Below are 25,951 nucleotides of genomic sequence, written 5' to 3'. Positions count from 1 at the left end.
ATAGGTGAACCGATATCAAAAAAATGCTTCTTTGGTGAAAAAGGAAGAACCCCAAAAATTTAGAGCGAAATAATAATAATAATAAAAATAAACAATTTTAATAAATTTCCAGAATTTGGGGAGAACTGCTGTCCTACCTTATGTCTTTCTATCAAGGAACATCACACCGCCAAAAATGCAGTTGCTTTATTATGTTTGAAGTTTCATTTATAGCGTGTACTTTCTAGTAGAAATTTAAATCTGCAAATAGCTTCTTCTGAGATACATTTTGTTTAAAAAAAAAAACTAACTTAATCCACCTATGTGGTTGGAGTCTTCCTCACTTATTACCAACAATGGCTGATATGATAGAATTGTACAAAAATTTCATCTATTTTTTAGATCCGGAACAAAAAAGTACATAAATATCACTTAAGTGGCCATACCTCGAGACAGGGTTGCCAGATCTTCAATATTTTGGACTCGTTGGAAAGGTCTTTTGATAATCTAACCAACGATGGGTCGGATGATGGACCCGGACTTAGTTTACATACATTTAAGTGAGATCCGCAGTGTTGAAAATCTGGCGACTATGATTAATGTTGCGATTAATCGCTGCCTGTTACACCCCACGAATAAGACTGCTGAGAATAGTCTTTATTCTCAAATTGCCACGACTAGCTGTCATTCGTCAAGAGTGCTGTCGATGATTGTAACAACTCATGACTGCTGGCAGTAAAGGGGCAAGATTGGATCTTGATCGCAGCAAGTTGATGACTAAACCCAATCATTCAAATTTGTATTCGTCTCTGCCACACCCAGCGATCAAGTGGCAGTCAGGAAAAACGAGATCAAAGCATACTCAGAGGGCCTTTCTTCAGACAATCATTATTCGCTCGAAGAGATTTTTTTCAACCTTGGAGATCCGGATATATGTAAAAACACATTAAATAACTTTTGAATTACTTATCGAAACTTCAATCTGTATAAAACTCGATCAATGGGACCCCAAACCAAGTCGAATGCAATAGGTTCAGGTCAAATCGGTTCAGCCAGTGCCGAGAAACATGAGCTAGTTTGTTGGTCACATACATACATACACACACACAGACATTTGTTCAGTTTTCGATTCTGAGTCGATATGTACACATGAAGGTGGGTCTACGACGTTTTTATACAAAGTTCATTTTTAGAGCAGGATTATAGCCTTACCTCAGTGAGGAAGGCAAAACATTTTTAGGTCATCACTGGAACTTAAAGTACAATGCGTCCCCAGTAAATAAACTGTGGAATTTAAACTTTGATGGAAGCGCACGGTGCTTTAAGTTTGAATTTCCATTTCTTCATGACTAAACTTGTTTTAAAGCAGAACTTTTGTAGGAAGAATACGATATCTTTGAGAGGATGGTCGGCGACGTTTTCTGTGAGGGAATGACTTTCATCTAACACTCAGAAATGAGTGTACGTACAGCAATTTTGCATATTGTGTGGTTCCGTCATTTCGTCAAGAAAAGAAGCCATGTCCATTTTAAAGCACGGGTTTTTTTTCAAATTCATAAAACGTTTAAAAATTATAATGCTTCTTTTCTTAGTTTGTTACGCAAGACGATTTGGCGGACCTTACCTTGAGAAATATCTTCCCATCATCATGGCATAGATCTGAGCAACTACCTGATGTCCGACATTCCTTCACCGGTGTTGAACTACATTGCCCCTCAGGTCCTGAACTCAAACTGAACCGACTCGGGGAGCATCTGCTTGACATCATTCGAAGGCGCCCTAAGCACACAAACCAAAACCTCAACCAGAGTGCCACCTAGTACTGATGGTACAGCTGCGTTATTTGCCAGTGGCAAATCCTGCTTTGCCTCATGAAAAAAAAAAGCCAGAGCAACTCACCGAAGCGTTAGTATTTATTCTAAGAAATAAGCGGTTTTCCTTTGTCGGATTTTGTTGCGGGTTTTGCTTTGTGCTCTCGAACCTGTCGATACTCAGTTTGACCGGAAATCATGCCACCAGATAGTTGGACTGAGGGGTAGGTCATTCAGGGTGGGAAGATGGAATCAGCTGGAAGGGTGCTACTGACAATAGATGTTTTACGAAGAAATGTTTGTTTCTACTACACGATCGGTTTACAGCTTTACAGTTCATAGCGTTTGTGAGGTTTTTTTTTGGGGCACATTCACATCAATGGAATGCTGCTTCCATTGGGGTTGGTTACGGTGTTTACTTTGCTAATTGAATATTTTTTGGTATGGCTGAGATAAAATTACCGAAATTTAAAGTTTTCTTGCAAAACCTCGCCAAATCGATTTAAGCAGCTTTCTTCGCCCTTTTGCAAAGACGTACGTCACACAATAGAATCTGTCGCCGTCACCCTCCAGGGGCGGCCATTCAACGGTTCCTGGAGATGGTAAAACCCTGCCTATTCATTCCCTCGCTCTTTCTCTCTCTTTGAGATACGGCATTCATGTCACGCATTTTCAATAATGATAGGAAATATTGCATGTGCCAACGAGGAACGGGTGAATTGAAAGCGCAAAAGCGCAAAGGAATTTCAAGTAGAAAGACGTCTCGTTCCGGGGTTGAAGATTTGCTATTTTGGTTTTTACATTTTATTTTGAATTTTCATCAAGGGTTTTACATTCAATCAATTTTAAGACTAAATTTGAATTCTAAAAAAAAAACGTTACTGAAAAATTGTTAAAATTTCAAACATATTTTTTTCTCTGTGTAGACCACATTCTGTAGGGCATAGTTTTCCACATGCAAATTAATTCCGTTAGTTATGTATTTTATGTATTCTCCTCAGCGCAGGCAGGCAAAGAAGAATGTGCTTCCTTCGATAGACGAAGTTATGCAGGGGGGTGGCGGGAAAATGTTGGTCTCTTTGCAGGCTGCAAAATTTGCAAATCTTCAGGGCTGGAGACGTGAGCGAAAAATAGGAATCCCGCCATTATCTACCACATTTCCACATTAATGTGGTATACATAACGAAGCTTAATGGAGGGGGAGATTCCATTCTTCAAATTTATCGTTACTTAGTCAACATTTTGCCAGTAATATATTTAAGCGCAAACAAAAAAAAAACTCTAAACGGCCGTCACTCGTAAAGGCAAAATGTGCCAAACCCCTTACGGAGGAACGTAACGGGACGGGACCGGGCAGCTTTTATGTTGTGAAAGATTACTTTTCTTTTAGCCTTTTCGACCTACATTTCCGGTGGGTCGATGATTGATGGTGGGCTCGCGCTCATTATACATATTTCGACTCAGGAAGTTTGCGCGAAAAGATGGATGTGTGCACGTTAAATTTGATAATTTTGGGCGGGAGTTCTTTTTTGTAGGTAATTTAGTACTATGAGCTTCTGAAGTAAATTCAAAAAAAAAAAAAATTAACTCTTGGTTAACTTTACGTTGTAATTTTTTTATCGAACTTATTTTTAAACAAAGCAGGCTTCCTGAGAGTTAAATTTCTGAGATTTAGTGACATTTTAGCTCTAGCAAAATTCCCCGTGATAAAAAAAAACTGAAATCAATAATAACAATACATAATGGGCTGTTTCTGTTGCAAGAAGAAAAAGCCTGCACCGGTTCCAAAGCCGTGCAAACCAAAGCGAAAGGCATGGACCCAAGCCGAGTGGCAGAGACACGGCCGCTATCTGTCGAAACTTGCAACCCCGAAAAGGAACTTCCAGCTGGAGTTGCTAGGCCAGATCAGGGTTTGTAGAGGTTTGATTTGAATCGAACAATTTTATAATCAAACAAATATTTTCCACAGAAAGAGCGAACGGTTCCCCTGTGTGCGCTGTGTCCCCGAATTGTTCGGCTGGCTTGTCCCAAACCAATATTTTACCCCAGAACAACCTGCGGCAGATGTCTGTTGGGTTCGAGACGATGTTACTGTTAAGTTTGTAGCTTGAAAAAAAAAAACAGCTGAATAAATAAGAAATTGCAACATAAAATGAATAAAATCACAAGTAAAATCATGAAATCGAAATATTGATAAATCGAATTTCAAAGACTAAACGAGAAAACAAAGTAGGCTGTAACACATTTGAAATTTGAGATAGTTTGACATCCTTGCATCGGCTAAATTCTCCGTTAAAAAAAGAAATCTAAAAAATGGGCTGTTTTGGTCGCAAAAAGAAAAAGCCAACACCAGCGACAAAAAAATGCAAACCCAAGCGAAAAGGTTGGACCCAAGCCGATTGGCAAAAGCACGGCCGATACCTGGAGGAGCTTTCCATCCCCAAAAAGGACTTCCAAGAGGAGTATCTGAGGCAAACCCCTGTACGTAATTTCAATTAAAGCGATAAGGTAACAATTAAGGAAAATTTAATTTCAGAAAGAGTGCAAGCTACCCCTGAGTGCTCTGCGTCCCAAAATGACCCGGTTGGCTCGTCCCAAAACCATTTTCGACCCCAAAATAACTGCCCATCGGTGCCATTTGGGCCCGGAACGGTGTCACTGCCACGCAGCGGATCCCATCCGGCAGGTATCCCGAGAGGCCCAGCAGTACAAGGCCACCAAGCGGATCAAGATGCTGAGTCAGCCAAAGTTTGACTACCGCGAGGTTGTCCGGTGCTTCCCCAAGCAGGGCATCGCGTGCGTGGGAGATCAAGTTTTGCCCAAAGGCCTTGGCCGGTTGAAGTCACTGGCACGGCCAAAGTACCAGTACCTCTGCTTTCCCCAGCAGGACCCGTTCGCGGTCAAACCGGAAGCACTGATGGCGGTTGCCAGCCCCAGAACCAATATGCTTTCAAAGCCCAAGCCAGATTTTTCAAACATGTTTAAACGAAAATAAACGAACAATCTAAAAATTCCTTCTGCTTATGCAACGAAACATAATTCCACCCAATCCTGATGAGACCTAGTAAGTAGTAAAGCCAACACGAGACACGTTGAACCCCCCGTTCTTAACGAAAAACTTTTCCCAGAAGGGGGCGCGCGCGAAAGGGAAGAGATTGTAAAGCTGGTTCCACAATTTTCCCCGGAAAGCAGCAGTTGTAATTCTGCTGCTTATCCAACCTACCTCACCTACTTGGCACCCATCACAGCTCAACCCACTTACCGCACACTTCCTGAACAAGTTAAACGCTTGATTGCAATTAGCACCGAAGACTAACTACGACCGGTGGCGGGGACCCACAAGAAACAAAGGAATTTACATCAAATTTACCCAGCTCTCGACTAGGCTAGGAGGGTGAGATTGTTTCCTTTTCTGGTCTCGGTGGAGGGGGAAACTGTCTTTCGAATGAAACAGCTCTCGCTGGCCGAAAGAGCTCGGAACTCGTTACGTCAGTTATTGTTGAAGTTGCGCTGAACAGGTGCAATGAGACAGTTGGTGAAACTTTGGGCAGGTTTGATTTATTTGCATTTTGTGGAGATTGACGGGATTGAGAAGTTTGAGATAACTGCATTCTGGTTTGACTAATTTTGAAAATGCAATATTGAAAGTGGAACATTTCTTTAAAGTACAGTAGTCACTATTTTGTCAATTATTCTCATTGGTTTACTTTGAATTTAAAAGTCTTTGTTCCTCGGGGTCGAGGAATAGGGCAAAAAGAAATAAATTTCTTATTTCAAGTAAGTTTGAGATACAAATATATGAATTATTACGAAATACATGAAACGTCATTACATTACTGCTGCCATCAAATATTTAAGAAATATCTATGAATTCAAATATCAGGTTGACCACTCAAATCACATTTAAAAAATCCCAACTTTTCTACAAATGGGTAATTCTCCGCCAACTCACACAGCAGTTGCCCCGACCCCTCTTCAATTTGCGTGAAACTTTGTCCTAGGGGTAACTTTTGTCCCTGCTCACGAATCTGAAGTCCGTTTTTTGATATCTCGTGACGGAGGGGCGGTATGAGATAGAAATTTCAAAGGGACTTTTTATAAAATTAGACGCCCGTTTTGATGGCGTACTCAGAATTCCGAAAAAACGTATTTTTCATCGAAAAAAACACAAAAAAGTTCTAAAAACTCTCTCATTTTCCGTTACTTGACTGTAAATTTTTTTGGAACATGTAATTTTAAGGGAAATTTAATGAACTTTATGAATTCTACAATCAACAAAATTTTTCATTTTAAAATTTCGTGTTTTTTCTAACTTTACAGGGATATTTTTTAGAGTGTAATAATATTCTACAATGTTGTAGAGCAGACACTTACAAAAATTTTGATATACAACATAAGGGGTTTGCTTACAAACATCACGAAATATCGCGATTTTACGAACAAAGTTTTGAAAAAGTTACTTTTTGCGTTTCTCTTTGTTTCGTCGTCCGTGTCTGTCGCGGGTGACCATGAACGGCCATGATCGATGACGACCAACTTTTTCAAAACTTTTGTCCGTAAAATCGCGATAACTCATGATGTTTATAAGCAAACCCCTTATGTCTATATATTAAAATTTTTGTAATTGTCTGCTCTACAACTTTGTAGAACATTGTTACACTCTAAAAAATAACCCTGCAAAGCTAGAAAAAACACGAAATTTTAAAATGAAAAATTTTGTTCTAAATGAAAAAATGACCCTTCTGGGTCAATGTAGATTTGAAAAGTACATTAAATTTCCCATAAAATGACATGTTCCAACAAAATTTACAGTCGAGTAACAGAAAATGGGAGAATTTTTAAAACTTTTTTAGTGTTTTTTTCGATAAAAAATACGTTTTTTCGGAATTCTGAGTACGCCATCAATTTGGGCGTCTAATTTTACATAAGGTCCCTTTGACACCAAATTTCTATCTCATCACCATTTCAGGCTGCAAATGATTGAAGAACACCTCTTTTTTCGCATGTTGAAAAATGAAAGGGGTCGTACCGCCCCTCCGTCACGAGGTATCAAAAAACGGACCTCGGATTCGTGATCAGGGACAAAAGTTACCCTTTAGGATAAAATTTCACGCTAATCGAAGAGGGGTCGGGGCAACTACTGTGTGAGTTGTCGGAGATTTACACACAGAGAAAACAAATTTACTTTAATTTTGAATTGTGTTCTTTTATTTTCTTAAACATGACTTAAAGCTATACCTACTCTTTCAAAATCTCTAGATATATGAAGGAGCTATTAGACTATGGTAAACAAACAAACAAACAAACTCGCACTTTTTTTTGTTTGACAGTTTGCCGAACTCGCAAACTCGCAAACATAGTCGAATGTATGCAGGCTGACGTTTCTGCAAACAAATGCAGGTAAACAAACGGAGCAGGCAAACTGCCGAACTGTCAAAAAATTTGTTTGTTTGTTTGTTTGTCGAAGTCTAATACAATCTTAAGAATTCACGCAAGAATTTTGTTTTCAAGTTTCCTTCATAGTTTCTTGGATTTTGATGTTTTATTCAAAACCACAATGTTAATTTAATATGTTTTCAGTATTTTAATGTTTTTAATGATATTTAAATGTAAATTCCAGTCGACTAAGAATTCGTGCTTTATTTCTTATTTTATTGAAAATTCTTATATAGGTTTTACACATAACTTTACGTTTACGAGTATTAATAGTTCTGAACAAATATTTTTAACAATTTAACTGAATTAATTTAGTTAAACATTTTGAAATAATTAACAAATAAAATCTATAGCCAATGTTGGATGTTGAACTATTCGAAATATTTTCAAATATTTAAGCAATGTTACAAACTGAAACTGAATACTAACATGACACTGGTAACATTCGTTGAAATTAAGCTCAAATCGACTACGATGCAGCAAATGCCCGTTCCCTCTCAACACAATCGTAAACAAACCTAAACTTATAAATATTTGAAACGTCTCTTCATGCTGTGTATGCCCAAAACCACCCCAATTCCGCCTCGTTCAACATCTGCAGACGCCTTAATTCTAAAAACCCCGTGCAAAGCTCCGAGCTTTCGTCGTATATACTTGACTTTAAAATTGCCTCTACATTTGGGCCACATCAGCTCCCCTAGCAAGTAGCACGACACACTCCTTGCAAACACAGATGAGGACACTTTTTGTCGATGCCCTTCGACTAAATGCTGCCGTACAAGCCGGCCTAAACCGGACGTACACTGCTAATGCCCTTAATCCAAAACGGGTCTGGTGTGACCCTTTAAACTTTAGCTTCTCTCATTCGGGAATTGTGATAAGTGCACGGTGGGACTCTGGCGTTGAAAGAAAGGGCGGAGTTTGGGGGCCATAATTTGTATTCATTGGAAATTATATTCATATCAAGGCCCGGTTTGCCGGTGGCCACTTGCGGACAAACCCGGCACGGGTGCCAAAAAGTGACTGCATGTCAAGGCTGGAGTGGTTCCCTGTGTGTGTGTGTTATTCCAAAGAGAGGTCTTCCCGTTTTTTGGACAAACAGTGAAAAGTTTGCCACCAATTGGGACGCCACGCTGAGGGAATAGGGTCAACGGGCCGATTGTGGTCCACGGGGGTTACACTATGTCAAACGTTGTACGAGGACCCTTCTGATGCAAAAACTCAGATATTGATCCAAAGTCCTCTACATATCTTGAAAGTTAGATCGTTCTTGGCCGTGGAGATGAAAAAAAAACGCAATAGTCATGCTTCATACATATGTTTCTTGTAGCCACGTTGGCCGAACTGCAAACAGCAGAACCAGAGCAGTTTGCCAGCGACCAGAGAGCAGTGCATCACCGCAGAATATATAGACGAATTGGTTTGGCCGCAGCATCCATGTGAAAGTGTAGAGAATCTACTGGCACTTGCTGGCTGGCAAGGGCCAGAAATTATAACCCATTTGGCCCCGGGCCAATGTCAGCCCTACCAAACACACACATACGACACAGGAAGATCGTTCTGTTGAGACAAAGTATCAAATTAGTTGAAAATTAATTTCACCAAATCGGAACGATTGCTGCTTTTTGTCGGGCCCCGTTCCCTTCGATGACGATGGTTCTTTGGAGCGTTGGAATGTCCGGCTGACCTACAACCATAATGCGACATGTTTGCGCACTCCGTTCTACACTCTCGAACTAGAGGGGGTTCTTGCTCGTGCTGCCGAAGAAATGTTCAATGTAGCAGAAATGAAAAGTTTTGCACTGCCGGAACGATGCCATGTGCGTAGTTGGATGGAAAATTGGAAAACTTTTTAAGCCGGGGTTTCAAGCTGGGAGCCAAGCTGTTTAAACATAGGAGGTAATTGTAATGGGATTATTGTCTGCCGGTGATGATCAAAATTATCATTAATTTTAAAGTTTGAAGGCTCAAGTGTTCAATAGTTTAAAAAAACACTTGAATACATTTCTTGCACTTTTAAATACTTGAAGACTTCAAACTTAAACATTTAAACACTTGGCGAGACTTTAAATTTTTAGACGTAAAGACTTGAACAATAATTGAACAACATTTGGATAACTGAACATAATATAATGAACAATTCAACAATTGAACACTCAAACGCTCAATCACTTGTAATTTTGAACATTTGGACTTTTAAAAGTTCAAGCATTCAAGTGATCTAGGGTTCAAGTCATCAAGTCTTCATGTGTTCAAATGTTGAAATTTGAAATTTAATGTTCATGTGTTCATTAGGGTGCCCAGAAAAAATGACCCCCTGCTCCACAAGTGGGAAACGGTTTATTAGGTTATTTTAAGCAACTGCGAAAATTTTGAGCGAAATTGGTTGATATTAACCCATTGATACCTGAGCCTAAAGATGGTAAAAAAAAGGTTTTTCATACATACACCCAGAACTGGGCATCGGCATACGAGGAAATAAAGAGCACGATTCGGTAGTAAAATGGTACTGTGTGCGGACTGAGAGGATAAATCCCAAAATTACCGAGAGTACTTTACTCATGGGTTCACCTTCAAAAAAAGTTCATCTATCAAAAATAAAAGTACCGGTACCGAGACTCGAACCCAAGACCTTCGGCATATTGAACCGTGCCTTTGCCGTATGGGCCACCGCGGTTCGGTGACAAAGTGGTGGTCATTTGTCCATATAAGCCACTCAATAGGATGAACTGTTCCAATGAACGAATGAACACGCGAGAGGACTCTACTCTAGCAAAATAGCACTTTCCTCGCGTTTCTTTTCGTGAGGACTATCCTCTCGTTCTTTAACTTTGGGTGTAGGTTTTCCTTGCATTCATAAAAGTGAATACCCTACACAGCCTCAAAAAAGTGTAAAAATAACACTTATTTTTATCAAAATATCTGATATCCGACCAAAAAAAGTGTATATAAAACACTCAGATGCTCAATCTCTTGGGCTTATTGGATAGGTCTTTTGATTACCTATCCACCGATGGATCGCATGATAGATCCGGACAGCTTTTTCATCAAAATATTTGAGATCCGGCCTCAAAAAAGTGTATAAAAAACACTTAAGTGCTCATAACTTTTGATGGGGTTGTCAGATCTTCAATCTTTTGAATGCATTGGAAAGGTCTTTCAAATACCTTTCTAACAATATGTAGCATGACGGGGTTTCTTACAAAAACCACCCTTTATACAATCTTCAGAAGTTTAGCTAAAATCGTTTTTTTAGCATAACTTTTGAAGTACTTCACTAAACTTCATAATATTAACTAGGGTCTTGTGGGACCCCAAGACGGATCGAATGAGACCAAAACGGTCCAAATCGGTTAAGCTAGTCCGGAGATAATCGTGTGCATATTTTTCGGTGCACGGACTCACATCCAGACACACGCACAGACATTTGTTCAGAATTTGATTCTGAGACGATAGGTATACGTGAAGTGGGTCTACGAGGTCGAATAAAAAAGTTCATTTTCGAGTGATTTTATAGCCTTTCCGCATTGAGGTGAGGAAGGCAAAAACTTTTTTAAATTTCTAATAACTTTTTAGGATCAAATTTTACAGTTTTGGTAATTTCTACAAAGTTGTAGAGCATTAAATTTTCAATGAGAATCTCACTGCTGGGAATATTTGAACTGAAGTAGTGCATCCTGCAAACCAAACCGTAAGAAAATTGGATTTTCCATTCATTTTTCGATTATCCCCATACAAATTCATTTATCAATGGGTAAATGTTTACCGATTTTGGTCATATTTGGCTCAGAGTCATAACATAGCTCAAGGAATAATATTCAGCTTGTGGAGCGAGGTTTTGAGAAAGTCCCATATTCTGGGCACCCTAGTTTTCATGTGTTCAAATGCTCCACCGTATTTAAGTGTCCAGGAATTGTAAAGTTTGATATTAAAAATTTTGAACGTCAAGTCTTCAAGCAATTCAGAGTTCAAGTATTGAAAACTCCAAGTGTTTAAAAATGTACCGCTACGCCCATGCTGCGACCATGACACGTTATACGTGACCGGCCCCGTCATCCTGTTGACGTTGACATGTCCTCAGCTAAATCGACGGAAGCGTGCATAATTATGATCCATTGCATCCGTGCAGATTTGTCCGATGCCTCCCCATCATCCCGTACACCCATCCATCGAAGACACAAATCCTGCGGACGTGTCCTAGAGACTCAAACATTTCCTAATTAGTTTATTCGACCTCTGGATCCGTTTTTCCGGAGCCGGACGTCAAATTGGCCGCCGCACACACCAACGCGGCTCATCAATCTTGCTTTCACGGATCCGTGACTCCGGGGCGTTTATCCTTCAATTGTGCGTGAGATGTGGCGGCTGCATTCGACACGTAATTTTTCCTCCTGTCATTCCAGAGCTCCAGCTCCAGCTAGGTATTCTCATTGTCTAGTTTTGGCCAAGTCACGATATGGGTTCGCGTAATGGACGCTAATTAATTTCGGCTCTCTTGAGACTTGGAGGGATGACAGCAGAGGCAAAAAAGGATGCTGTCGTTGGCACGTTGTACCGAGCTTTGTATTCAACCATCGTTAGCAGATGGAGTCATTATGAATAAAAAAAATAGATGACGAAAGGTGGATATATTGTTAAGTTTTACCATTTTTATGGAGTGTTGCTTTTTAGAACATAAGAGTATTAATTAAAATGCGAATGTATCATGCCTTCATCTGTGAAAAGCTTTGAAATAACATGGACAATTATTTTCTTGATCGTTTTGTGTTTTTTTTTTAGAAATTTTCTATTTTTCCTGTGTTTAGGTAGTCGTTTTGAGCAGCATAAATGTTCTAGTTACTCTGCCATTTTTCGTCAAACAGCAGTAGCCACGTCATCAAAAGGAAAATTTAGTGTACTTTTAGAATCTGTAATAACCTAAAAGGATCATTTTTGCATTTAGAACAGAATTTTTCGTTTCACAATTTCGTGACTTTTGTAACTTTGCAGGGTTATTTTTTAGAGTGTAGCAATGTTCTACAAAGTTGTAGAGCAGACAGTTATTAAAAAGATGTATTAACATAAGTAACTTTTTACGAGTCGTGATAACTCGCGATGATTACAAAATCACCCCTTATGTTTATACAACATAGATTAAATTTGTGTTACACCTAAAAAATAATCAAAATTTTTATTATAGAAAAAAAACGCTTTTTTGGAATTTCGTGTACGCCATCAAATTGGTCAAATTTTACAGAGTGGTTTCCAAACCAACACCATTTAGGCTGCAAATTATTGTAAACACGTCTTTTTTTGAATGTTCAAAAATGGAAGGGGTCTAAAATGGAAGGACTAAAATTACCCCTTGAGACATAGTTTCACGCAAAGCAAAAAGGGGTCGAGGCAACTGCTATGTGAGTTGGCGGAGAATTACCTAGAAAATAATTTTTACTCAGACGCAATAAATTTATTAAATTTTGTTCAAATCATTGGCTTAAATTCCCGGGAAATAGCCAAATTCAACTCTTGATTCCCGGGAAAATCAAAATCTTGAGAATCGTCACGCTCAAGTTGTTGATAATTTTGATGATGAAATCGGATGCATCATTTTGTACATATTTGGAAATGAATTTTAAAAAAGGACATTCCTACGTGTCGTAGTGTTTGATGATCCGGCAACCCTGGCATGAGATTCTCAATTCTCCTCAATTTCCCGGATACTTCCCTTAAATTTGTCCCCATTCGGTTCCATATTTCGTTATCGTCCAATGGGACAAATATAAATTGCTAGAATGAAAACCTAGTGTCGTATCTCATCATGATCTAAATTACAAAAATTAATACGATTTTGCTTCGTTCGACGTCCTTTATTTGCTATTCTACATTGCTGCGAAGCTGTAGATGGAAACAAGCTTTCCTTCCTTTTCCCGAAAACTTCAAGCGGAACGACAATTCGTACTTTTCCTTATTTTTTTCCCTGGACCCAGATGTATATCATGATTGATAAAGGTTGTTGCTGATTTCCCCTTCTCTCGATACCGATATGGATGCAAACTTCCTCGCATAGGCAGAAAGCGTGTTTCTTCCTGCTATCAGACGGTAACGGCTGAATATTGTCTATCAACAGAGGGGCAACATTGACAACCGACGACGGAGACGACCCCCAGCCAGCCAGCGGGCCCAGGATCTATGGTAATTGATTCCCTCTCGGATCGATGGTCGATACCTGGTAAACAGAGACGGGGGAGAAGGACCCGGCCAAGTGTTTGCGTACGGATCCGATTTCACCGCATACAGATCGATTTTAATTATACGGTAAAAGCTCCTGCCATAGCACCTGGTTCGTGTTTCACTGCTCCACCAACCACCCCCAACCCGCTTTTCATGGCTGGAAGCCTTTCCTTTGCCCTGCTGTCAGCTCAGGATGAAACGAGCCAGAGCTGGAAATTGCTAGATAAATTTGAAATTTATTGCTTGCAATTAAACTGAACTCCCACATTTTATGGCCTGTGGGATGTGTACAAGCGTTGTTGTTGTTGTTGGGCGGTGTGATCTCGGCCAGGAATGAATCAATAATCTATTAAATATTTAGCTTAACTTTCTTTCTGCGAATTGGATTTCCAAAGCAGCAGCAGTCGGGGTAGAATGTGCTTCGGAGAAGGGATATTTCCCACAGACAGGGGGTAAGTCTCTGTCAATTGGAATTTGAAACTTCATTTTGATGGTAGCTGTAAGCAATTATTTTAAATTGCTTTTTGGTTTGTAAAAGTTGATTTTTCGTGGATAGATCAAATCTCACTCATTCAAATTGACAATATGATGCAAAACATAGTTGAAAGGAACAACAAATTTCTATAAGAAACGCATAACAAACACATTAAAATTAAAATATTTTTTACAATTAGAACCATGAAATATTAAGGACAAAAAATCGAAAATGTTCTATATCCAAAACTTTAATACTTTCCAGAAATCGCAATACATTGCAAATCCTGTTTTATGCATCGGGTCCCGAAGCGACTGTCAACGTAAAGTGACTCACAAGAGCTCCCAACACGAAACGTGCAAGGCCAACAAAACGGCCGTGCGCCGGCTGACACAGGAATCACAGTCCATATGGTGGCAATATCAGCGTACACTCCATCTTCATCTTTTAAGCCATTGCCGGCTGGGTGACACATATTCCGCCATCCCCTCCGGTGGGTGTTTCGGTTCTTTTTTTATGCTGCAATACACGCCACCACCTTGAAGCTCCACACTTCGTTTTATATGGCATCGTTACACACATGTCTCAAGTGTCTCAATAGGACGACTTACGGGTCGGGATGGCGCAAAGTCTTGGGTTTCTTTTGCCTTTGAAAAGCTCCTTAGCTTCTTACAGAAGCGATATAAGTAGATAAAAGCGATACATCTCCTTTAACCTCAGTGTGCTCTACTTGGCATGAACCCTTAACGGATTCTGCCTTCGTCGTCGTTCTTCGAAGAGTTGTTGTTGTTCATCACAATCGTGTTTACGTCCCACTGGGAGACTGAAAGTGATGAAATAACAAGTTTTTTTAATAGCATCTGAGACATGAGACACCTATACGACCAACGTAATGGAGACGGTTCAGCATAAACCGCTGATGAAGAAGTGATGAGCTTAAGCCCTCCGTCTTCCACGTCTCAGCGAGAAATGACAGCGGCTTTCCATTTCCTAATCCGCAACTTTGAAATTTTCTACGTCGTGGCGAGCCCGTACGCAGCCTCCAGAGGCAATAATTCTAATGAAAAACATCCAAATCCTAAATCTTCTCCGATTGCGACGTCGACGACGACTTCATCAGTCTCGAAATCCGAAACGAAAATCTTCACGGAAGGACGTCCCACAAAGTTAGCAACAGTTCCTGGAAACCTGCTGCTTCTCGCACAATCAGCATTATGATAATGGCAATGAAATTGCCTATAATTTCGAATTTCCACCCCCCCCCGAAAACTCAGGTCAACCCCACCCTCCTCCACCAACTCAAACATTTTAATGCTGTTAACTTACTTTTCCCTCGGCGTGAGCCGTCGTTTTATGTGGGTCCGGGGGTAAAAAAGGCCAATCCCAATCCCCCCGAAGAAACAAGGGACGTGCTAGCGTTCGTCCTCGTGCAACTCGGCTGCTGCGCGCTGCAGCGGAAAAATCGGGGTCGTAAAAATAAGATCACGGAATCCTTACGACCCCACGTCCGGCAAACTGGGCCACTGAGGAACTTAGGGGAAATCCTTTCGAAAGTGAAGTTGAAAATGGGATTGAGTTGACGACGGTGTAGCGTCGGGAAGATCCGCCAAGATCTCGTGGAAAGAGTGGGAAATAAATTAATAATGACACGCTATAAAACGTGCTACGTGCACTGCCGATTTAGTGCAATTGGATTAAATCTGACTGTCTTTCAAAGTTTTTGCAATAAATAAAAGGCTTTTGTAAAGTTTGGCACAGGCTCAAGCATTGACTACTATTTTAATTTGCTGAAAATTTTCAAATTATTCATCCATTAAATAAAAACAATAATTTAGTAGCATTCGAAATAGGAGTTAATGCAACAAGTTGCAAAAAGAGGATTTTTTCAGTACGAGTCGTACATTTATCCAACGAGGTTCACCGAGCTGGATAAATAAGACGAGTTTTGAAAAAATCAAGTTTTGCAAAGAGTTTCATACAACATTTTTTTGCATTTCACAAAAACACCCATTGAGTGAAATTATAAGTAAAATGTTTCGAAACAAGTGCTGAAAAGTAAAACTTTTCAGCATTTATTTTAAAAAGTGTTGCTGTAAGTAGTTCGACGGGAGCTTTCCCATAATAACGAAACAATTTACTGATCCTTACTAGCCATTTAGAATTTGATAAAGTAGTACCGTAAACCGGGGTGACTTTGATAGGTTTTAATTTGTTTTTGGAATATTTTTCAACAGGTAAGGTATTTCTCAAGATTATTATTTTTAAAGCATTTACTGGGGTAGGCCACACAAAGTCTATGCACTATTTTGGAACAAAAAAGTTTTTTCAATAGTTTTTAGAAAAATAGTTACGTTAAAAATTATTAGTTCAAATTCCGGGGTGGAGTTTTTCTTGTTAAAATCATATCTAAGATATAGTTCTTAAGAAAAATATCAATGTTTATATTTAGTTAACCAAGTTTATAAGCTTTTTAACAAAATACATATAAATTTTAGGTAAAATAGTTAAAAAGACGGAATTTGGCATGATATTTGTTAAAACTGGGTTTTTATACTGAATTCGAAGCACGAATCAAAAGTTTTCACATTTTACATGAAATTTGTTCAACTGAAATCGCCTATAAATTTGGAGATTTTTTAAATTGTGTTTCAAAAACACATATTAATTATTATTAAAAAACTTATTTACCCTTCTCCTAGTGGAAAATTGTCTAATGAATCCGAAAATAAATTCACTTTCCGATTCAAAATCATGTTCATTGTGAAAATCACGACACTTTGAGAAATTTAAAATAATGACTTTCATCAACATTTTCTTACTTTTAACACTTCTCTACCACGGTTAGTATGATTCTAAACAATTCCGTACGTATTTTAATTGTACTCTTCACAGAAAAAAAAATCATGGTAATATTACATCTAGGAAGGGGTACATCTTTTATGTCAGAAAAAAGTGTAATTTTACCTCTGGAAATGTGTAATTTTACCTCTGGAAATGTGTAATTCTACCACTTTTCTGGTGTAATGTCACTTTTTCAGTCTAAATTGAGGTAAAATTACATCATAAAAAAGGTAATATTCAACCTTCTAAAATTACAGCTTCCAAATTTACATTATTTTTTTCTGTGTTCATTTTGTGGAAAAACCGGAAACCTATCAAAGTCACCCCGGCTATCAAAGTCATCCCGTTTAATGGTTTGTAGATTTTACGATTTCAAGGAAATTCACAGAAATTCGTGAAATTTGGAAATGTTTGGTAAATCAACAATTTTCTCATCCACTAAGCATATTTAGGTTAATTATTTTAGTTTTCAATTGAACATCGTAATATCAACATTCAATCATGAGGTAATTTAAAGCAAATAATATTATTTTTGATTTAGGGCCTGTTTAAGATTTTTTTGGGCCGAAATTTCATTATTTGATTTTATAGTGTACTTTTTGTGGGCATTCAGAGGCTTGTTTCGGTGGGCGTACTGAGTCCAAATACGAGCTTCATTGAACTGGCGCTTTAAATTTGAATTTTAATTGAAATTTAACCCGGAAAATTACAATTTTTGGTCACTGATGGATTATTTTCAACATAACTGGCATGTAGGCCAGATCCTATATATTAGCTGAACTTACCTTAATGTAGTCAAGCAAGTTTCCTGCAATAAAGAAAATCCAAAACAATTAATAATCTTTTTGAAATGATAACAAATTTATGACCTTAATGAAAAATCCTGGACGTAAATATAATCAATAAAAGTACTCAGACAAAATAACCGCAACTAGATACAAAGGAACCCAATTTCATCACGATATAATCCAATATGCACAACTAATTAAAATATATCGCACAAAGCCATACGCAAGCCCAGCCTTTATGGTTGACCAGAGTATAGGGGGGCGTAACGCATGGTCAGATTTTTGGCACGCTTCCCGCCTTTTGCTCATTAAATATGAACCGCTAGACCGTTAATTTCAATTTAGATAATTGTCAGTGTGGCTCCACTGCAGCGTGGCGATAATGATGCCAGCCCATGCATAATCCGCACATCGCATCGAGGTGATAATTTCATGACACTGCACAACAGTACATCTGGTCGATTGATCCACTCAATCGTGGTCCCCTATATTATGGAAAATGAATTGAAACGCTACACTCCTACTCCCCTCTTATGTGCTCGTCACGTGTTGATGGATGATTATCGGCGGAAAATCGTCACTAAAGCACTGCTTGACTCGCTGTATAGGGATTTAGGTGTGAAGGTGGACATGAAATTTTAAGGAACACCATCAGCGTCACCATCGGCATCATTATCCGTTTTTTGCACTGGCATGTTGCCAGCAATAGAACGTGCCGATTTCGGTTTCGATTTCACTGGATGCTGCTGGACCAACCCCAGGCACAGGTGCTAGGCTGCGGGGTGGACGATCCGAAACGGACAGATGTAAATATTTAAACGGGATAACGAAAGGTATTCCCAAAAGAAGATGCCCCTGATGAGGGGGTGGGAGAAGGTGTTTTCCATTTAGCTACGAATTCCAAATGTGGAAAGGGGATGGCAGAAACGGTTGGCAAGATTGGCAAGACCAATTCGTGAGGCTGGATTTCGCTAGTTGTGGAATGAAGTCGCTAGCCTAGCGATGGTCGGATAATGTTCCGCCAAATTGACTCTCTCTAATTTGTTCAGGACGATTCGGTGGCGTGGGAAAGTGGGGGCCAGCTAATTGCGGCACTTACGGAATTACCGCAGATTATCCATTGGGTGGTCAATTATGCAAATTGTGGGACGACTCCGGAGGCTAAATGTGCGGTTCGGTTGTCGTAATACGAAATTGGTTTACATATATTCTGGGTTGATGGGTAGTGATATAAATCAATGAGTAACTGTGAAAATACAGTATGAACGCGAATGGGTCGCTTGGTCATGTTTGAATCCTATCAACATAAATTAAGACTTTTTCAGTGACTGTTAAAATGCAGGGTCTCTCTTGAGGCACTTTTATTTGACAACTGATTGTATAAATAGCAGTAATTTCGAGTTATCATTAAGTACGTAAAGATTTTAGAGTAAATCTGTTTAAGGAAAATCCCATAATCAATGGGTTAATTTGTTGTCCTGAATTAATCTGAGTTTAGTTTGTTAGAAACTTGCTTGGCACTTGGCAGGGCTTACTTATTTTAAGTGGAACTAACCCATCATTTACTGAATCCAAACAAATCATAAGTAAGGACGAAAGTTAACTCATCGGTAGTTGGAATTATCTTAAACCGTGAATTAATGCGAAATTTGAGGAAAACAGTCTTTCAAAAGGTTTCTGAAAATTATTTAAAAAGCATGTTTAAAAGATATTGACCTAAGTCTAATCAGTTGGACCTCTTTTTTCCTGATTTTTTTAAACATTATGATAAAAAGTGTACAGAATAACTAAAAAAATCCTCTTTCGAGGTCATATAATTAAATTTTTGTTGTTTTTCCAGCTCTGGTACAAATTTTATTTGAAGTTTTTGTGGCAAAAAAAAACATGTTTCCAATAACTTTCAAAATTCTTAAATCATTTGAAAATGCATTCCCCTGCGTTGAGATTCATTTTTACCATGTTTGGTTTTATTCAAAAATCTTTTGAATTTTTGAAAATTTTCGATGTACAGTACCGCAAAAAGTTTTTTTTTTCGCTAACATTTTTGTTTTCGTCAAATCTTACTTATTTTATAACTAATGATTGCAAAACCACTGAACTAGGGTAAAATAAATTTTAAAACACTTTTTTCAATAAAATGTTGAGACTATGGCTTGTTATTTAAATTTTTATATCGGACAGAGCCGAGGGACAAAATTTATGAAAAATATTTGCGTCAGCCTAACTGATATTCAATAAAATATTGTGATTTTAAAGACAAAAGCAAAAATACGAACTAGGCGAGTTCAAATCTTTTGCCCTAATTTATTTTTGTTTATAATTCTGGATTGAAACGACGAACTTTTCCAGATCCTTCAATGGACTCATCAGCATTCATATGAAAATAAAACAAAACACTATTCCTAAACTTTCATCAAACCAAACGCATTCACCCCCTATTCCTATGAAAAGTTGCCCTGTTGAACATCATTAATCCATTTATAAATGTTCGTTCAAGCACATAAGTGTTGCATAAATTTCCGGCATTCTCCTCGCTCAGAAGCAAAGATAAAAAAAATCAACCAAGTGACACTTATCCCCACCCGATGGCAACTTTTACTTCTTCTTCCTGATTTCGTCGAGCGTATTCAAAAACCCACTCTTTCGTCACTTATCATAAAGGCGACAGAGATAATGGCTCACGACAATTCACCCGGGGTGCCACCATATGATGGATCGCTGTGTGTGTGTGTTTGTAAGTGCAATGTACATACACACACAATATGTAACAATAGAACAACCACTTGACTTTTCCACCCGGTTTTCCATCCCGTTATACATCCACTTGAGAAAATTTTCCCACGAGTGCTGAACTCACACACACGTCCATACACAATCACAATCACACAAAAGAAAAAGGGAAATAAAAAACGGGTGGTTGAACTTTAGCTTCCTCAAAAAGGGGAGGATCCCCCCCTCCCCCGCCTCCCAACTGCCTCCCCACAGGAAGAGGAATGATGACAAAACTACCACGTGAAATGTCGCGCCACAACGCCTCGTTGTGAAAGCCTTATCACGAGAGCATTTCTCGGCTTGGCTTAGGCATTCATACACGCTGCTGCTGCTGCTGCTCTTTGGTTGAGCTGGCAAGCGCAGAAAGCTACTTATAAATTTCTAATGGTTTTATTTACAGTATATCTTTGTTTTCAAGACAAGTGTGCCTGACGTCGGAACAATGAGCATCCGTTAACTAAGGATACGGAAACATTGTCGCTTTTATGGGGAAGCTGCCAGAGGTGTGAGGTGGGAAGAATAACTGCTGAACATTTCGATGGAAAATTGAGGATTTGAATAGGGAAATCGGGCTTACAATAAAATATTACTTAACAATATTTGTATGTACTTGCTGTTTTGAAATTGCATGTTTTCAAATTGAAAGTAATTGTTCAATATGTTGAGTCAATGTCAAAAAATGAATATTTATGATTTTAAATTTATGAGCTCATATTTTTAAACAAATCTTATTGAATCTTTCCTATAGACCAAGCGCATCAATGGAATCAAAGTTGCATTTAAAAAGTGGTCATTCGATTAGATTCAATTTAGGCGCGGATTTTTTCATCTCATCCGTTACCACCATACTTGTGTTTCCATTGACTTAAAAAATGTTGAGTCACCCGAGCAGACGGAAATAACATTGAAATAACATTTTTTGTTATTTAAAAATACTAGGCCAATAACTTTTTATGTTATTTATAACAAGTTTTGTTATTCGCCGTTATGTTTTTTTTTTGTTATTGGATTGTTATTGTAATAACAGACTAATAACATTTTGAGTTATTCTTCGAACAAATCTTTGTTATTTTTTTTTGTTATTTTAACAATTAATCCGACAATCCCAATAACAGTTGGAGGTATTTTTCCATAACAAAAAATGTTATTCCCAAGTTGTTTTGGCTTTCAACCAATATCAGACCAATAATAAATTTTGTTATGATAACATGAACTGTTATTAAACTCTTATGCAAAAATGGATTCTGCAAGAATATTCCATAACACTTTTTGTTATTTTAACAGTATTTGTTATTGAAATGGTATGAATTTTGTTATTACCGTCTGCCCGGGTATGTGTAATATTAGAAACCAATCGTTTTAAACCATTTTTTTACAAGATTCCCTTTGATCTAAGCTGGTGGTGCCAAAGTTCAATAATAAAATTAACCGAATGAGCAATTCTCTGAGATTTCGGTCATTCGATTTTTTTGTTGTATTTTTTAATCCAGCTAAAACTTTTTGAGTGCCTAGTTTGTCCATATAATTTTCCATACAAATTTGGCAGCTGTCAATACAAAAATGATGTATGAAAATTCAAAAATCTGTTTCTTTTGAAGGATTTTTTTTATCGATTTGGTGTCTTCGGCAAAGTTGTAGGTATAAATAAGGACTACACTGAAAAAAAATTATACACGGTGAAAAAATTGGTGATTTTTAACTTCACTTTTTGTCACTAAAACTTGATTTGTAAAAAACACTATTTTTAATTTTATTTCATTTTCTAATATATTTTAGGGGACATTAAATGCCAACTTTTCAGAAATTTCTATAATAGGTATGGATAAGGACTACACTGAAAAAAATGATACAAGGTAAACAAAATTTGTCACTAAAACTTGATTTGCAAATAAAACACTTTTTTTTCTAATATGTTTTAGAGGACATAAAATGCCAACTTTTCAGGAATTTCCAGAATGGACAAAAAATGTTCGACCGAGTTATGGATTTTTGAATCAATACTGATTTGTTTCAAAAAATCGAAATATTAGTCGCAAAAAAAATTCTTCTTCATTTTTCGATGTAAAATCAAATTTGCAATCAAAAAGCGCAAAAGTGAAATTTTAATAAAGTGTACCGTTTTCAAGTAATAGCCATTTTTAGGTAACTTTTTTGAAAATAGTCTCAGTTATTCATTTTATAAAATTAGTGCCCATGTTTGCCCAAACATTCAATATTACGCCCTTTTGAAACGTTAGTCTTGACCTTTGCATAGCAATATCTCAGCAACTAAGGGTCGTTTCAACAAAATTCAATAAAGCAAAATATAGAGAATTTTCTCAGCTTTTCAAAAATATTTTTTTCAAAAGTGGCAAACATGTGCACTTATTTAAAAAAAAAAATGAAAAACTGCGACTATTTTCAAAAAAGTTACCTAAAAATGGGTTTAACTTGAAAACGGTACACTTTATCAAAATTTCACTTAAGTGCTTTTTGATTGCAGATTCAATTTTACATCGAAAAATGAAGTTGAAAATTTTTTTGTACCGGTATTTCGATTTATTGAAAAAATAAGCATTGATTCAAAAATTCATAACTTGGTCGAACATTTTTTGTCCATTCTGGAAATTCCTGAAAAGTTGGCATTTTATGTCCCCTAAAACATATCAGAAAAAAAGTGTTTTTTTTTTGCAAATCAAGTTTTAGTGACAAATTTTGTTTACCTTGTATCATTTTTTTCAGTGTAGTCCTTATCCATACCTACAACTTTGCCGAAGACATCAAATTGATAAAAAAAAAATCCTTCAAAAGATACAGATTTTTGAAATTTCACATATAATTCTTGAACACGGAGAAAAAAGAGTTCCCAAAATCGTGAACAAGCGTTCATGCAAATGGGAACCTCAAACAAAGTGTTCAAATTTTTACGTTTTTCAAAATCGTACCATAAAATTTGAACACTTTGTTCGAGGTTCCCATTTTCATGAACGCTTGTTCACGATTTTGGGAACTCTTTTTTCTCCGTGTATGGACAGCTGCTGCTGCTTTTTTTCAGCAGGATAAAAAAAAAAATAAGAAAAACGACCGATTTCGTAGAGAACTGCTCGGTTCTGAAATTTGTTTTTATTATCTAAATTATTTTATGTAACGTCAAACGAATTTAAAACACCATAAAAGGTTGAAGATGTCAACATTTCCATGAAAAAACGCATGGTGTTTAAAAAAATGGCAAAATTTCAAATTACGAAACTCCCCAAAACATCCCCATTCTCACCGATTGCAGTTCAAATAGACCGGTAAAGCAATCAAATTGTTCAAATATGTTGATTTATCCTTTTTCCCTGTTGCGATGTGGTGAGGCTCCATTCGTCCTTTCCAACAAAAGATGCGCTCCGGTGAGCACTTCTCAACACCACGGAGAAGTTTCTAGTCACCGGAAGCTCCACTGACAGCAGCAGTAGCAGGAGGGAAAACAAAAGCTTTTGTGCAGCAACACTGTTTTCTGAAGAAGAGGTGGTGGGGCCTTTTGTGCGCGGCAAATTGTGCCCTTTTGAGTTGTTGGGGGGGGGGGCAGGTTGAACAGGTCGAGTGGCCGAGTGTTAACGGGAGGAAGCGTCGAAAAGCGGTAGCAAAACGGTTTACACTTCAGGCATATGCTCGACACATAACCGGTTGATGTATGGAGGTGGAGGTTCGGAAGGACGAGCAATAACTGCCTGTGTTGCGAGGTGTGCCTATCTGTACGAGAAAACGATGGAGCCCTAGCGCCAATTTTGCATGCATTGAATCATGGCAAAATGGCAGCCAGGAGTGCCGTTGGCAAAAGGTGAGCAAGATATTGTAATGATTGCAGTGAATAACAGCCTTTTGCTTCAGCTGGTTACGTTATGCAAAAGCTGAGAAGATTTTTGTTTGTACTGTAACAGCAATTTTTGAACCACGTTGTTTGGGGATGGTTTCAAGGACATTTATACGTATACTACTTGCAATCTTGTATGGAGCGCACGAGTTGAATTCCCGGTGTAAACAGTTTTATTAGCCAAACAGTTCCATGGAAGTTGGACAACATCTATGACAACGTATAGTGGTCGGTCGTCAGCACAAGTGTGTAATGGATAATGCATTTCCGCACTGTTTACTGAAACTATTCACCAGGTTCCGGAGCGTTCGGTGCCTTCAATCCGGTGTGACACACAGTGCAAACAGTGCAATGCATGCTGGTTGGTTGGTTTGTGCAATTGCACTTGAAAGAACACACTACTTTATCATTACCTTCACTGGGCTCTAGGGTGCCTAAAACTGAAAGGTTTATTTTACAAAAACATTATAAATTTTTCCAAAAATGTTGTTTTGATGGACTGCAGCAGTGATGTCGCAATATGTCGCTCGCTATTTTGTTGTTTAAAAACTTTCTTTTCATGTCCTTCTGAAGCAAAGGAACATCCTTCTTTAGTTAGCCTTAATCTTAATTGATGTTGTGATTCCTTTGAATCTACATAGTTTAAAATCTCATGATCCTAAAAAACTTAAATTTCAGCCATTTCAACGAAACGTATGCCAACAGGTTTTTTTTTTTTTTTTTTAATTTATATTTATTCAAATTTCTTTTCCATGTACATTCATTCAGTTAAAATATTATTGAGTGTTCAATCACAAACGATGACTTTTCACCTCAATTTTAAATACTAGCAACTTTCATTTATTCATGAAATATTGTAGCTTTCGCTATTCAGTGATTTCAAATGTAGGAGGTCCTACATGTACAAAAGGAAAAGGGATACCTTAAAACTAACTTATAAACTATATAAAGAGCGGATCAATGCAGCTGAAGACTGCAATGATTTTTGTCGAAATGCATCAATTATCTTATTGGACATAACATCCAAAGTGTCAACTTCGGCTAATTGATGAAGTTCACTGGTGCTGAACCAGGAGGAAGTTTCAGAATCATTTTCAGAATTTTGTTCTGAATCCTCTGAAGTTTTTCTTCCTGGTTAAGCAACAGCTTGTCCAGATCGGCACAGCATAAAGCATGGCAGGTCTGAAAATTTGTTTATAAATTAACAGTTTATTCTTGAGACAAAGTCTAGAATTCCTGTTTATAAGTGGATACAAACATTTAATATATTTGTTACATTTAACCTGGATACTTTCAATGTGATCCTTGTAAGTAAGGTTTTTGTCAAAACCAAGTCCAAGATATTTCACTTGATCCTCCCACTTTAAATTTACCTCATTCATCTTTATAATGTGATGACTTTTGGTTTAAGAAAATCAGCCCTTGGTTTGTGAGGGAAAATAATAAGTTGAGTTTTGCAGCATTTGGAGTAATTTTCCATTCTTTCAAATAAGAATTGAAAATATCCAAGCTTTTGTAATCTTCTTGTGATGACACGAAGGCTTCTGCCTTTGGCGGAGATGCTTGTGTCATCAGCAAAAAGTGATTTCTGACATCCTGGGGGCAAATCAGGCAAGTCAGAAGTAAAAATATTGTATAAAATTGGACCCAAAATGCTTCCTTGAGGGACGCCAGCACGTACAGGTAGTTGATCAGATTTGCTATTCTGATAACATACCTGCAGAGTACGATCCGTCAAATAATTTTGAATAATTTTCACGATATAAATCGGAAAATTAAACCTTTTCAATTTCGCAATCAA

The 25,951-nt window shown here is 37.8% G+C and overlaps 2 protein-coding genes across 3 annotated transcripts in view; one reads left to right on the top strand and one right to left on the bottom strand.

Annotated features, from left to right (window-relative positions):
• Nucleotides 1-25,951, bottom strand: part of LOC6034878 (tRNA-dihydrouridine(16/17) synthase [NAD(P)(+)]-like) — a 129,621-nt gene that overhangs the window by 46,036 nt on the left and 57,634 nt on the right. Inside the window, exon 3 of one of the 2 annotated variants that reach the window (XM_038252513.1) lies at nt 17,538-17,560. The exons of the other annotated variant lie outside the window; for it this stretch is intronic. The gene's annotated coding sequence lies outside the window, so the exon portion shown is untranslated. The remainder of the gene's footprint in view (nt 1-17,537; nt 17,561-25,951) is intronic. 2 annotated transcript variants of the gene reach the window in all.
• On the top strand, nt 4,050-4,785 carry LOC119766455. Its single transcript, XM_038251011.1, has 2 exons — nt 4,050-4,271; nt 4,327-4,785. The coding sequence occupies exons 1-2, from the start codon at nt 4,104-4,106 to the stop codon at nt 4,783-4,785; spliced, it is 627 nt and encodes a 208-aa protein (XP_038106939.1). The 5' UTR covers nt 4,050-4,103.

The sequence above is a fragment of the Culex quinquefasciatus genome, chromosome 2 (assembly GCF_015732765.1).
Source record: "Culex quinquefasciatus strain JHB chromosome 2, VPISU_Cqui_1.0_pri_paternal, whole genome shotgun sequence".
NCBI classification, from domain to species: domain Eukaryota; kingdom Metazoa; phylum Arthropoda; class Insecta; order Diptera; family Culicidae; genus Culex; species Culex quinquefasciatus.
The sequence above is the reverse complement of the archived record's forward strand: the minus strand, read 5'-3'. Positions and strand labels throughout refer to the sequence as shown.

What these genes read in the sequence shown, in the direction of transcription:
- LOC119766455 (XM_038251011.1), top strand. Translation starts at nt 4,104, where the DNA reads ATGGGCTGTTTTGGTCGCAAAAAGAAAAAGCCAACACCAGCGACAAAA. An exon ending in AGTATCTGAGGCAAACCCCT is followed by an intron (nt 4,272 to 4,326) that starts GTACGTAATTTC and finishes ATTTAATTTCAG; the next exon opens with AAAGAGTGCAAGCTACCCCT.